The 14,182-nt window shown below is 44.0% G+C and overlaps 3 protein-coding genes across 3 annotated transcripts; 1 reads left to right on the top strand and 2 right to left on the bottom strand.

Annotated features, from left to right (window-relative positions):
- Positions 1-937: 937 nt before the first annotated feature.
- Positions 938-3,484, bottom strand: LOC146300922 (calcium homeostasis modulator protein 5-like). Its single transcript, XM_084670025.1, has 2 exons — positions 2,660-3,484; positions 938-2,261 (listed from the first exon to the last, which is right to left on the bottom strand). The coding sequence occupies exons 1-2, from the start codon at positions 3,200-3,202 to the stop codon at positions 1,878-1,880; spliced, it is 927 nt and encodes a 308-aa protein (XP_084526151.1). The 5' UTR covers positions 3,203-3,484; the 3' UTR covers positions 938-1,877.
- Positions 3,485-4,262: 778 nt separating this feature from the next.
- Positions 4,263-6,522, bottom strand: calhm6 (calcium homeostasis modulator family member 6). Its single transcript, XM_084670011.1, has 2 exons — positions 5,955-6,522; positions 4,263-5,424 (listed from the first exon to the last, which is right to left on the bottom strand). Exons 1-2 carry the CDS (start codon positions 6,489-6,491, stop codon positions 4,990-4,992), a joined length of 972 nt encoding a protein of 323 aa, XP_084526137.1. The 5' UTR covers positions 6,492-6,522; the 3' UTR covers positions 4,263-4,989.
- Positions 6,523-10,356: 3,834 nt separating this feature from the next.
- LOC146300920 (tubulin alpha chain-like) lies at positions 10,357-12,168 on the top strand. The gene is made up of 4 exons (XM_084707542.1): positions 10,357-10,436; positions 10,560-10,782; positions 10,899-11,047; positions 11,140-12,168. Exons 1-4 carry the CDS (start codon positions 10,434-10,436, stop codon positions 12,115-12,117), a joined length of 1,353 nt encoding a protein of 450 aa, XP_084563668.1. The 5' UTR covers positions 10,357-10,433; the 3' UTR covers positions 12,118-12,168.
- The last annotated feature ends 2,014 nt before the right edge of the window (positions 12,169-14,182 follow it).

Genomic DNA, 14,182 nt, shown 5'->3' with positions numbered 1-14,182 from the left:
TGGAAAAACATTGCTTGTGATGTCGACAAAGTGCTCTGGCCTAACCCAGCCCAAAGACAATAAGAAGCACATTGATCACGTTTACTCCTTTGATTTTTGTCTCTTTTACTGTGGTTTTGTATACTGCAGTACATTTCAATGTAGGCTGTATACTGTACAGTGAACAAATTGTATGGCCCTGAACATTGTGCTTTCCATTTGGTACAGTAACAGTACTGAATGCTCAATAGATTTTGACTGGTTGCAGGTTCATATCAACAAAGAACAAGAGTGAGTAGTGAGATGCAGGGTGCAGTACTATAGGGGTACAAGGAGGAGAAAGAACAACAAAATTGCAAAGAGCAAAGCAGAGTAGTAATTTCTGATCAATTTTAAGCTACTATGATAGAACATGTTTTCGTTCATAAAAAGACAATGACGGATAAATATGAAATTTGTTTGTGAGATTGCGTAAAAATGCACTTCTCCCTGAGAACTATGTTTTGAACAATGTGTTTTCTATTTTTTGGTGTATTGTTTACTGACTGCTTGATAGTGTATATAATTTAGATCACTTTGTTTATGATTTGAGAGCAGTGTTTGATTTTGACCACAGGTAAATCTGTTTTGAGGCGAAAGTTTCATTTTGCAATAGGATTCAGAGGTTTTGTAAATAGTGCTTGAAGATGAGGTTTTGTGTTTACAGTTTTGAGATCGTGGGTGACTGTTTTAAGAAATGTGTTTTAGCAATTGTGAAAAACTGTAAATCTATGATGCAGGCAATGGGTGGACCGTGGACATGAACAATTTTGTCTAATGGGCCCAACAAGTCCAAGAGGTTTTTGTACTTGTCCAGACATGTTGAGGCACACCTGGTTTCACACCGCTGGCTGGCGGCCGGTTGAAACAATGTCACTGTTTGTGTTAGATGCACACACACAGATAAACACAGTATACATATGTAACATTAGTTTATGAAGAAGACGCGTAAACACTTCATAAATGTTTCAACAGGCCCCCTACGTGTGTGTTTTACATAATATATGCCCTTGATGAGCTCTAGACAGACAATCTTAGCATGCTCTTCTCCTAAAAAGTTCTGAACTATATAGAAAATCAAGTGCCTGGAATTACTGGGATTATTTTTATTTGTACGTATCATACTGAAAGACTGCTTTCTAAAAACATGTTTGCATGCACAAAACATCCCTCTGTTTCCATTTGTCATCAAACATGACCTGGAAAACAGGATTATCAAGCTTGGTTACGCCTTTCCAGAAACTTGTGTACAATGTATGTTTTTACAAAAATTATATGATTAAATGGATAAAACATTTTGTACTTTAAATATGATGTTGTTCAATCTATAGTATACCAATAGGAAAACAACCATCCAGACAAATAAATAATTTATGAATGGCATAGATGGACTGCCACAGAGACACAGAGGAGAGAAGCAGTGGTTAGACCAATCACAGACGAGATAACAGCAGAGAAAGATGGTACTATGTGTCAGAGACCTAAAAACGTAATGGTCAATGTGTTGTTGTTGCAGTAGCTAGGTAGAATGTGATTTTAGGAGGTCTATGTAGCACACGTTTGTTTCCTGCTAGCAGACAGGATGTCATTGTTTCATCACTTCTGCAGTGACAGCGTGTTAATAACTGTGGTTTCCCTGGTAACACAGGGATTGGCCCTACTAGTACAGGGTGTTTTGCCAGAATTGTTATCCTGGGCCATATATTAATAATGTGGGGCAACAATGAAAAAAGTGCACAGAAGTAATATGTGCTCATATGCATGTTGCTGATGTTATTGGTCATCCTTCTTACAAAACAAGTTATAATGTTGCTTGATATGTGCCCAAGCACCAATGTTTTGTTTTGAAATCACACTTCCTATGCTTCCACATCTATCTTGCCCATGACTGGTCTGGTCTCCGAGGTGTAGTCTTTGTCCACGCGCTCCACATATCTCTGCAGGGTGCTGTAGCACTGCTCGCTGTCGGAAAAGGTGTACAAGGATGATATCTGTTCCCACGCCTTGTGGTTGGGAAAAGGGAAGGCTTCCGGTTCCTGGTTCTCAAAGAAGCTCTTGAGGTTCCGATCAGCCAACCTGGAGGCGTAGTCTGTGGCGTAGGTATCGAACTGATCCCTCTCCTTTTCCATGTAGCGCTTCCAGAAGGTCAGCTGCAGGTAGCTGACCCTGGAGCGACAGTTGGTGCAACAGGTTCCAATCAGTCCGACCGAGGTTGCTGTGATAATGATGACCCAGCCTAGAATCTGAGCACACATGCAAGCACACACATACACACACACACACACACAAGCAGGAAGTCAAATATGTTAATAATGAGCATTGTTAGTCCTTCTGTAGTTTAAGTTATTACCCCGAAACAAGAATGTCTAAATGTTTATAAACAGAACAAAACACCAGTTTAGTACTTAGGTGCTGAAACAGGTTTCATGGACGTGATAACATGGACCCTGAACATCAATTGCATGTATCAAGTGTCTAGGTGTCACAGTACATAATTACTGGCTACTCTCAGGCTGTTTGAACATCTATAGATGTTCCTGTCTGAGACTGTTAAACATCTATATAAGTATGCCTGACTCTGTGTCAAATATCTATAGAAGTATGTCTGACTCTGTATCTAAACATATACAGAAGTTCCCACCTGAGACTGTGCCCTGAACATCTGTAACAGCTCCAGACTCTCCTCGGCGGGCAGATTGGACCGTCCGCAGGGCACGCGCGCCAGCTCCTCCCGGCACTTTGCGGTCTTGTTCTTACAGAATATGTCCACCACTATGTTCTCATCCAGGCCGCTGACAGCGCACTCGTAGAAGGTCCCATTGAGCAGGGCCACACACAGCCACATGATGGGTGCCACGCAAGCCCCGGTGAAGATGCTGGCGATCGCCCTCATGCAGCCGAGGCTGTTCCCCCGGGGACAGAGCTTCATGGGGTTCAGGCAGCAGCCGGTGAAGAGGCGCCACAGACGCGTGCTGAAGAACAGACCCAGCAGGAGCAGGACCAGCGCCGGGCTCATCAGGAAGGTCAGCCCGTAGGCGAAGTTCTGGCTGTGGTTGCAGGGGCACTGGAAGGAGACCATGGAGAAGACCCTCTCCCCTCCAATGGTCAGGAGGGCCATGAAGCTGTAGCCTAAGGTGGCTTTCTGGTTCATGAAGAAACGCAGGACGGTCTGGAAGTTATCCATGTTGGCCGTGAGGCGGGTTGAAACACGATCCAGGGTGAAAAGAACTCAAGGAATGACCAATTGTTGAATAGAAAATCTAAAGAGGTATTTGTCTTGTCAGGTTGGGAGGTAAGAGCGTAATTCTTAATTTCTAACTCCAACTGCCTCTCACCGTCTCACTTCAACTTACAAGAAAACAAACATCTGTCAACAGCCTCAGCCCCTCCCGTTTCCTTCTTTCCGGATCTGTCTCTTTCAGATTCCCTCAGCTCCTCCCTTTCTCCCTGTCTCTCTATCTCCATGCCTCTGCTCTCCACCCATGTCCATGCAGGCTTTGTCTTTGTACACTTCCAAACCACTCCCTTACTCTCTTGACTTCCCTTTCTCTCTCTTCTGGTCCCTCCTTCTCTACCCCCGGCTAATCCTACAGATTGTGACTCAACAGACGGAGATCTTGCATTTCTGGTTTCCGGCTTCCAAATCTTCAGCAGCTGTGCTTTAACATTGGATTTGAGTCCAATGTTTTGGCAAAAACACTGCTTTTAGTACATACCAAGGACATACCACAAACACGGAAACCACGGAACTATTACAAAGAAGAATGTAGATGTGTTACCGCAGCTGAGAACGTGCTTTTACTGGCAGCAGTTTGATCTACACACAACACGCTGTTTCACTTAGTCATACATATGCAGGCGTGTGAATGTTGCACACATACACACACCCACACACAGGAAGCAATCTGGAATACCACAAGAACTGCACAGTGCAGCATAAGTGAGCATTATGGAGAAGTGCTCTCTCCCCTCCCCCCTTCCAAAAGGCTTTAAGAGCATTGATCTTAGCAAAAGCTTTCATCCTGGTCTTCAAAATCTTCCTTCTATAACATTGGAATTAAAAGCCTCACACAGTCGGGCCAGGCACTAAGATGATGTTGGTTGCAGTTTTTACATTTTTCTTCAGTTTCACATGACAAAAATACAATCAGTGGAGTTGGACATCGTGGAGTTTGAAGTGGGCTCCATCCAACCCAACCACCCTGGCTCGTTCATAAAGAATTCAGAGTTTTTTTCAGAGATAATGTAATTTAATGTCAGTATTTTTTTGCATTAGCATGGACAAGAACATGATGAGCAATGCTGTAAAAGCTAGTTTAACAATCATTTGTTAAGATATAACATGTCAGTTATATACGGTGGCCCACGGGTGCACACCACAGCAACATTAGCGAAGCAAACAAAAGTTGAAAACAACAACATTAACACACAACACAACGACATTAACAAAAACGAAACATTTATTAAAACGCTTCATTTTATGCTGCGTTGTTCTCGGCTAATGCTGCGGTGTTCTCGGCTAATGTTGTGGTGTTCTCGGCTATTGTTGCGGTGTTCTCGGCTGATGTTGGTGGTGTGAACCAATGCTGTTGTGTTGTAAGTAGTAGATTGTTTTTGAAATGTAGCGTTTTAATAAATGTTTCGTCAATTACATTTTCAAAAGCCAAATTAGAACAGAAAGGCAACTTTAAAACAATCTAACAGCCAGCAGTGTGTATTATTTTTCACATGGAACTTCAACCAGTTCAGAACCCGGAAGTTTCCCGAGAGTGGCAGTTCTCTCTATATTAGACATTCTCTGCTGTGGTTCAGCGCACACAGGAAGCAGGTCTGGGTTACATTTCCTGATTGAAGCAAAGATATGTGAAGTAGATAGGCTCAGGAAAGATTACGCCACACAGGTGTAGAAAGAAACCTATCATTTTTTAGTTTGTTAATATGATTTGCTATTACCATCAAAATCCTCTGCATTCACAGCATCCTACCACCGTCCACAAAGCCCAGCACTCCTGGGGTGTTAGCATCAGGACCATCTGATTGGATGGACAAGGTCCTTTTCAGTACCTCCTCTCCGTGCCCCAGGCAGTTATCCACATATTGGTGAAGCATGCTGTAGTAGTGGTCCCGGGTGCTGAAACGGTAAAAGTTGGAGATCTTCTGCCAGGCCTGGTTAGATGGGGTGGTGATGGGCTCTGGAGGCTGCACCTGGAAGAAGCTCTGCAAGTTCCTCTGGGCCAGCTCTCGGGCGTGGCCTTCGGAGAAGGTCTCCAGCAGTGTGCACTCCTGCTGGGCGTAGGACTTCCAGAACCTCAGCTGCAGGTAGCTGACTGGGGAGTTGCACCTGGACACACAGGCCAGCAGCAGGCTGGACACCAGGATAGATGCAATCAGCAACCAACCCAAGATCTGAAACCAGAATACAATGTGGGTGTTAGGGAGAGAAAGAGAGAGAGAGAGAGAGAGAGAGAGAGAGAGAGAGTGAGAGAGAGAGAGTGAGAGAGAGAGAGAGAGAGAGAGAGAGCACCCAAGCAATTCCCTTGAGGAACGAGTAGGAGAGGGATGTGTGAGAGATGAAAGTAAGATGCAGAGAGACATTCCAAGAGAGGGACCAATAAGTGAGATAAATACTACAGGGAGATCAGAGTTTTGAGTGAGGCATTCTGAAATGTAATTCCTCTAATGCAACATCAGTTATGCTTGTTTTGTTCATCAATGTACAGTAGGTTACTTGCCTCCTTGACAGGTGGGACTCCAGTGAAGTAACACTGACTTATTGTTTTGAGAAATTATGTAACAAAAAAATGACTTCCCATCCCCAGCCTCTTAGTTCTGCTTTATGCAATGTATAAGGGAAATGTGAATGACTTTAAAGATGGTAACAAATCACTTCTAGCCTACTCATGAATGAGAATTATATAGATTAAATTTAGCCTTACTTGCGACTCGGCGCGAAGAATTGACAGCACCGCATCCCTGTCCGCGGATGGCACGGTACCCCCTTTACAAGAAAAGAGCGGCAGCTCTGCTTCGCACTGCTGGTGCTTCCCAAGGCACAAGTGATTGTTGAAAACTGTTATATTCACACCGGTCATGGCACATTCAAAGTAGTTGCCGTTCAGCAATGCGACTGCAATCCAACTGACAGGAGCGACCATGGCCTTCGTGGTGATCTGAAAGAGGACCACCAAAAATCCGCAAACGTTTTTGCAGCGAAACATTGATTTGCGGAGACATATTCCTGTGAACAACTTCCATGTCCTATTGCTGAGGCTGTAGCCTAAGACTAAAAGTGCCAAAGCAGGCACGAGGAGGAACACCATTCCATAGGTAAAGTTCCAGTCACTGCATGGGCACTTAAAAACCACACTCGAAAAAATCTGTTCCCCGCCAGCGGTGAACAAGGCAACAAATCCCAAACTCAAGCTTTCCTGCTGTTTTTGAGCAATGTTGAGGACCGTTTTGAATTTATCCATCTTGCTGGTTGCTTAAGATCTGCTGTGACAGTGAGTTGTGGGAAGCATGTTAAGAAGAAAATAGACTTTCAGTTCCGTTTCATGATGTGCGTTTGCCTTCTTTCATGCGGGTCAGAGTTGGATACGCATTTCAGATGCTTGCCACAATATTATGATTCATGCTGGGTCAATAGACTTCTGGAGATGCAATATGACATGTGTGACATTAACATAGCAGCAGCATTTTGATATTTTATATTTTATGGCTTCCATGGAGCTATCTAAAGGGAACTGTCTAGATTAGAAAACCACATACAGTGACATCTTATGTTTTGTGTCTGGGGCCGTCCCCATCCACAACCTGTTGCACAGCTATACGGTTATGGAACACAACGGCCGGTGGCACTTTTTTCCACGTGACGCGATCGAGCACACCGATCTGTTTATAAAAACACCATGTGCGTGACAAAACAGTGGTCTGACTAAAGCAACCCTGTTTTGCGCAAAAATATCATTCGAATCCTTTTCTACTTATGGTCAGTGATTTGTCAAAATAGTCTTTCCTTAGTCGATTATCGATAGCCATGTTGTAAAAAGTGCGTAAAAAGTCGCAGTCTTGGTTGGCGCACGCTTCCTGAAGTAATCTGGCCTCGGAGAGCACCATGGTAATTTCTTTAGTATGCATGCTTAAATGTTTAAACGTTCCAGGCGTGCTCCTGTCAGGTTGACTCATATATACCTATTGTGTCTGCATGGACATAAACATACTGGCCATTGGTGGAATACAAAACTTTATCTCTTCCATTATGTATTTTCTGAAACTAGTTTGGGTTAGATAACTATGGATGTTAACGAAGGGCGGCGGAATGTGACGGGCCATATCCTACACAAGCATTCAAACACATTGCATTTGAGAATCTATGGCTATAGTTTTAGAATAAAGCATAATGTGTCAGTGTCTTCTCTGCAGGATGATATTCAAACTATATTGTACCATCACTTTTTTTGCTTATTTAGAATTTTGCAATGATAAATTGTTTCACTAGAGGGCGACCACATATGCGAGGGAAGAGGCGTGCTCCAATACTGCACACTACTAGGCCTACTTCTGTTCCACTGATATTATCATGTTCACGATGTTATCAAAGCATTTGTATAATTTAAAGTTAATAAAATATGGTTCAAATCTCACAAGTTTCTCCAAAAGCCAACTGTTTGTGGTCTCACTGTCAAACTCACTGGCCTATGTTTGTTATCGTCATATTCAGCTATGACGATTAGACCACTTGAGTTGTGATATATACTGAGAGCATCTGTTCATACTGATTTCAATAGCAGATATCTTTTTATAATGTCCATGTATCAATCTTAATATTTTTATGAAAACATTTTTTCTGGAGGCAAGTTGTGATTTACTAGCCTGGCTGCCAGCCCAACCCACAAAAAAATGTGTTCGGGAAGTTGGGTCTGGAGGGTCTCGTATTGGGGACAACTACAGAAAACCCAGAATCAGGACGGACCAATGAAATTGCCAGGGCGGGCTTTATACGATGATGGACAGATGATCAACAGTAACGTAATCAAAAACGTCACGAAAGAGCCCTTGGGTTGAATTCGTTTTCAACAAACAACATAATACGTTGCTCTGGTTGTAGGCCTATCTAATTGAACGTAAAGGCATTTGTTTTACGAGTTCGGTTGAAACACGCTCCATACTCAAAGCCCAACGGAGAGTTTTCAGACTCATATTCTGACTGGAATTATGAGTATGACAACGTCAGGCTATGATTTACCACCACTGCACGATCGGGTCTGTGGTCATCGTGGCCCCCGCTGCGACAAGCGTTCCTTATTTTTCTGAAGTTGGCAACAGGATAATGTATCTGCAAATCAAAGTTTCGCTGCAAAAACTGTTGCGGGTTTTTGGTGGTCCTCTTTCAGATCACCACGAAGGCCATGGTCGCTCCTGTCAATTGGATTGCAGTCGCATTGCTAAACGGCAACTACTTTGAATGTGCCATGACCGGCGTGAATATAACGGGTTTCAACAATCATCTGTGGGAAGCACCAGCAGTGCGAGGCAGAGCTGCCGCTCTTTTCTTGTAAAGAGGGTATACCGTTCCATCCGTGGACAGGATGCGGTGCTGTCAGCTCTTCGAGTCGCAAGAAAGACTAAATTAAATCCGGGTCTCTATTTAATTCTCATTCATGAATTGGCTAGAAGTGTTTTTTAATGTAACGTGTCTCAGAATAAAGGAATGTTTACATGAGGGGAATATACTTGATGTGTTTGTGCAACCACTGTTGCAAGGCTGTTGAAACCCTTGTGAGCGGATATGCTTAGCAGCAGGGGCGAATTTAGATTCTCACTTTGTAGATTCCCTAGATAAAACCTATTTTTCCTGTGACCCAGCAAAACTAGGGGGGTCTGAGGGCATGTTCCCCCATAATATTGTTTTTTAAATATCCTTGGTTAAATGGTGTCCTCTAGTGGGTTTTAGGAACAGAAATTAAGAAAAACTATATATAAAAAAATTGGGGGAGGCTAATGAAACTTTTGGGGGGGCTCCAGCCCCAAAATAGGGCTAGATACACCCATGCTCAGCAGGAGGCATGGGTCGGGTCATGACCCGGTTGTTCACAATGTTGAAACTGCCAGTGGCTTCACCACCACATGATCTGCTAAATACTGAACTCAAAGCGTGGAGATGGTCTCGGGCAGAGGAGCAGATGATTCAAAAACAACAAATGGCAATCCTATTTGACTTCAGATAGAGCAGGCCTCAAGTATGCAATGGATTAGTATTTGCAGTATGTTAGTCTATGCATGTTTAATTTGACGGTCAACAGGCTGTGTAGTTTTAACCCCCTATATCAACACAATAGAGGCATTGTTAGACATACTCTCAAACTCTACTACTACTTTTTTTCTTCCAAGCGTGCTCTGCACAATACTCGGCTATAGAAACTCCCCTTGCTTAACCCACTATACAACAGTTCGGGGACGCAGGTTTGATATCAGCTTTGGTGGCAGGGAGAGCTATAGACAATGTTTGAATACTCTGCTGTTCCTTTGAGGTTTTATATTCTTAAAAATATTATAAAAGTCATAATTTTTCAAAATGGTATGGGTAGTTTTCACCCGGCCCCTAACGCGACACCACAAAGTAGCCTCTTCCGAATGTGAGACGAATGTCGAATATGAAACTAACTTCACCTCGGTCTTTGACAGGGACATCAATAGTTAATGCCAGTGTGCATTCATTTTTGTATTCATTTGAGCGCACATTTTTGTGTCTGAGTCCGACACCTGGACTTCTGTGTGCGTGCTGCAGTGGGTATTTGGCAAGCTCAGAAGAGCGCGGTGACATGGAATTCTGCAGGCATTGGTTTGTGTTTTTGGTTACTGCTTTGATTTTACAAGCGTTGAGCAGTACTGCGTTTATTTTTTCCGGGATTATCAATCTAAATGAATGCACTGACTAATAAAGTAAATTGTTAAAACTCAAATTTTTGATTGTACTGGGGCACAGCAGATTTATACTGGGGCACATGCCCCAGTAAAAAGGATCTAACAACGCCCCTGCAACACAACATTCATTTCAAGAAAGAAACTCGGCCCATGTTTTCACTTTTCACCAGTTAAAATCTACTTGTTCAAACCTAACATATTGACTTGTTTTCAACATTAAGGTTTTGTCCTATGATAACTTTAAATCTGTTGATGTAAAAAAGGTTTGTACTATAGTAACTTTCTGATACAGTAACATCTGTTGACGTATGACGTTTTTCAATCAAGGTTGTTGAAGGTCACACCCACCATACTTGATTGCTGTGACTAGAAAAGCAGGTGAACTCCATTAGGCTGATTATCTGTATTCAAGATGAGGAGGGCTATTTAAGGGGTAACTGCTTATGATTTTCAGGGTTGAGGTTGTTTAGGTGTGCCTAATAGTTGTAACAATGGTAAGTAAATGACATTAAGTTGTCTGAATTGCTCTCATCAGAGAATTTAACCACTCAAACATTTTAACTTTAACCCCTTGCATATACTTTAAAAACACAACTCTGTCTTCGATCCACTGACAGAGGGAGTGCATTTCTGTTCACATCGGACAAGCGGGCGTCCAGATGGGCAACTCCTGCTGGGAGCTGTACTGTTTGGAGCATGGCTTCCTGCCAGATGGAACAGTGCATGCATCCAACGCTGCCTCCCTGGCCGACACGTCCTTCGGTACTTTCTTCACTGAAACCGGTACCGGGAAGTACGTCCCCAGAGCCATCTTTATTGATCTGGAGCCGTCCGTCGTGGGTGAGTCTGGAACGCTGCTGTGGGGGTGCCAGAGGCCATGTTTACTTGATTAATCTCCTTTTTAAAATTAGCCATTTCTTCCACTCTGTTAATTGTTTCCTGGTATTTCTTATTAGATGAAGTACGAAATGGCGCCTATCGTCAGTTGTATCACCCTGAGCAACTGATCAGTGGCAAGGAGGACGCAGCTAACAACTATGCCCGCGGGCACTATACCATCGGCAAGGAGATTGTGGAATCCGTCCTTGACAGGATGCGTAAAATGGTGAGAATCACAACTGGATGTTGAGTTTCAAGTACATCTCCGCCAAATGACTGAACTTTTATGAATTAATAATCCATGTTTGGTCTGCATAGGCGGACCAGTGCACCGGACTGCAGGGCTTCCTCATCTTTCACAGCTTTGGCGGGGGGACCGGCTCTGGTTTCACCTCCCTGCTGATGGAGCGTCTGTCTGTGGACTACGGTAAGAAGTCCAAGCTGGAGTTCTCGGTGTACCCTGCCCCCCAGGTGTCCACAGCTGTGGTGGAGCCCTACAACTCCATCCTGACCACCCACACCACCCTGGAGCACTCGGACTGCTCCTTCATGGTTGACAATGAGGCCATCTTTGACATCTGCAAGCGCAACGTGGGGGTGGAGCGTCCCTCCTACACCAACCTCAACCGCCTGATTGCCCAGATCGTGTCCTCCATAACTGCCTCCCTGCGTTTTGACGGCGCCCTCAACGTGGACCTGACCGAGTTCCAGACCAACCTGGTGCCCTACCCCCGCATCCACTTCCCCCTGGTGACCTACGCCCCCATCATCTCAGCCGAGAAGGCCTACCACGAGCAGCTCTCCGTTTCAGAGATCACCAACTCCTGCTTCGAGCCGGCAAACCAGATGGTGAAGTGTGACCCTAGGCGTGGCAAGTACATGGCCTGCTGCCTGCTCTACCGCGGGGACGTTGTCCCCAAGGATGTCAACGCCGCCATCGCTCACATCAAGACGAGGCGCTCCATCCAGTTTGTGGACTGGTGCCCCACAGGCTTCAAGGTGGGCATCAACTACCAGCCTCCCACCGTGGTTCCTGGAGGGGACCTGGCCAAGGTGCAGAGGGCCGTGTGCATGCTGAGCAACACAACCGCTATTGCTGAGGCCTGGAGCCGACTAGACCACAAGTTTGACCTGATGTACGCCAAGCGTGCGTTTGTGCACTGGTACGTAGGTGAGGGCATGGAGGAGGGCGAGTTCTCTGAGGCCAGGGAGGACATGGCTGCCCTGGAGAAGGACTATGAGGAGGTGGGGGCGGACTCTGGAGATGACTGTGAGGAGGAGGAAGATGAATATTGAATCTGTTAGGCCTACGTGCTATGACCTGTATTAAAATATATTAAGCATTTACGTCGTCTTGATGGTTTTGGCTCAAGGTGTACATCAATTTTAGGCCGTAAGGTGGAACCCTGTTATCTTTTAATCCTGCTCCACAATTTCTCATCTACACCAGTGGTTCCCAACCCTGGTCCTCGGGACCCCCTGTCCTGCATGTTTTAGATTTTCCCTGCTCCAACACACCTGATTCAAATGAATGGTCGTTAGCAGGCTTCTGCAGAGCTGGATAACGACCCATTCATTTGAATCAGGTGTGTTGGAGCAGGAAAACATCTAAATTCATCTCCTAATGTTGTGCCTTTTCTCATAGATTTTAAATCTCTACTGAAGTATCTTAGGTCTTTGGATAGCAAAAAAGTATTGAATTTGTGGAAAGAGTCCTTTTTCCCTGAAACCTCTAACAAGGTTTGGTTTGATTTTCATTTGTCTGATTATTATTTGTCTATGCAAAGATGCTGCTTCGTATGTTGTACTTGTATAATTTGTATGGAAGTTAGTTCACTTGTTGTTCATGTGCTACTACTTTGTTTTGTGATTGCTAAAATTACAACAACAAAAAAACATCCACGTTCACAAAACGCAGCTACCTTATTTTCGATCACGTGTCGAACCACGCCACCAAAATCCTATTACGCTCTGAAGAAACTAGTTCTGCATAAAACAGACGCATCGACAATCGACTGGAATTTTAGTAACTTTTTTTGGTAGCTTAGCACAACTCGTTCTTTTTTGAGCTAAAGATTGTGTAAATGCCAGACGGTGGAGCTGGAATAATTTTCTAAAAGACTTTTCGTGGTTCACCTTGCGGCCTATTTCTTGACATTGGAATGTAAAACCGACCACTTATTTCCCTTTTTGTCCTGTACTCTGATCCCCAAACTGTCTCGTACCGTCCTGTCTGGGATACTTGACACAGCAATTAATGTCCTTCAAGAGTGAACATTGTTGCATTATGAAACTGGACCTCAGCACAATGAGGATAGGCACGGGCCCTCCCTGATACGCAACACAGCATAGACTGTTTGCTGATGAGCAATCCTGCGAGAAATGTTACATTGTTCCTAATTCTAATTGGCACTTAACGCCGCTGAGCACATCGATCTGTTTATAAAACACCATGTGCATGGCTAAACAGTGGTCTGACTAAAGCAACCCTCTTTTGCGCAAAGTATGCATGCTTGAATGTTAAGGCTATATCAAGTAACCATGCGCTCACACAGCACAGCTGCAGTTAACAGAGAGTTTGCGCACATGGCACTCCATGTCGCCATCGTGCTGCCACTCAACTCACCCATTACGACTGCATGGACGTAAATATACCGGCCATTGGTGGAATACAATACATTTTCTTTACCTTGTTTATTTTCCATTATTTATTTTCTGAAACATTAGTTTGGGTTAGATAACTATGGATGTTAACGAAGGGCGGCGGAATGTGACAGCCCTTATCCTACACAAGCTTTCAAACATTTGAGAATATATGGCTATAGTTTTAGAATAATGCATAATGTGTCAGTGTCTTCTCTGTAGTGATGTTACGCTCGATACCGTGCTGACGAAGAGGTATCGACCTTTCGAAACAATTGGTACCGATAGAAACGTGTCGAGCGTGGCTTCAAATGGGCAAAACCCACGTGATCAGAGTCGAAGTTTCGAAGTGACGTCCGAAGCGAGCAGCTGAGACAAACGGCGTTTTATTCAAACGCTTAGAAGACATCAGAAATCACAAATATTCGTAGGTTATACATAGGCCTACGGACGCTATAGAATACATTCATTGACAGAGCCAGAGATACAGATAGATTGCCAGAGCTTGATAGACAGAGATATATACAGATTTGAGATCGTACACAAGCACATAGCTTAAACATTTCTCTAGTTTTACCAGCCTTCAAATGTGGCCATCCCTTTCCCGGTTGCAAAAGCATGTTCCGAAACCTTAACCGCTAGCTTGCATTATCATATAATAATGTATTCATTTAGCATATACTTCCACTAAAACGGAGTGTGCGGATACGATCATCTC

This window comes from Hypomesus nipponensis, chromosome 2 (assembly GCF_054491055.1).
Source record: "Hypomesus nipponensis isolate SF chromosome 2, ASM5449105v1, whole genome shotgun sequence".
NCBI classification, from domain to species: Eukaryota; Metazoa; Chordata; class Actinopteri; order Osmeriformes; family Osmeridae; genus Hypomesus; species Hypomesus nipponensis.
This window is presented reverse-complemented; position numbering and strand designations above follow the sequence as displayed.

Coding starts and splice junctions, on each gene's coding strand:
- LOC146300922 (XM_084670025.1), bottom strand. CDS start 3,202: ATGGATAACTTCCAGACCGTCCTGCGTTTCTTCATGAACCAGAAAGCC. Junction 2,262..2,659: donor TGTTCAGGGCACAGTCTCAG/GTGGGAACTTCT, acceptor ATGTGTGCTCAG/ATTCTAGGCTGGGTCATCAT.
- calhm6 (XM_084670011.1), bottom strand. CDS start 6,491: ATGGATAAATTCAAAACGGTCCTCAACATTGCTCAAAAACAGCAGGAA. Junction 5,425..5,954: donor TTCTTCGCGCCGAGTCGCAA/GTAAGGCTAAAT, acceptor TTCTGGTTTCAG/ATCTTGGGTTGGTTGCTGAT.
- LOC146300920 (XM_084707542.1), top strand. Junction 10,783..10,898: donor TCTGGAGCCGTCCGTCGTGG/GTGAGTCTGGAA, acceptor ATTTCTTATTAG/ATGAAGTACGAAATGGCGCC. Junction 11,048..11,139: donor TTGACAGGATGCGTAAAATG/GTGAGAATCACA, acceptor TGGTCTGCATAG/GCGGACCAGTGCACCGGACT.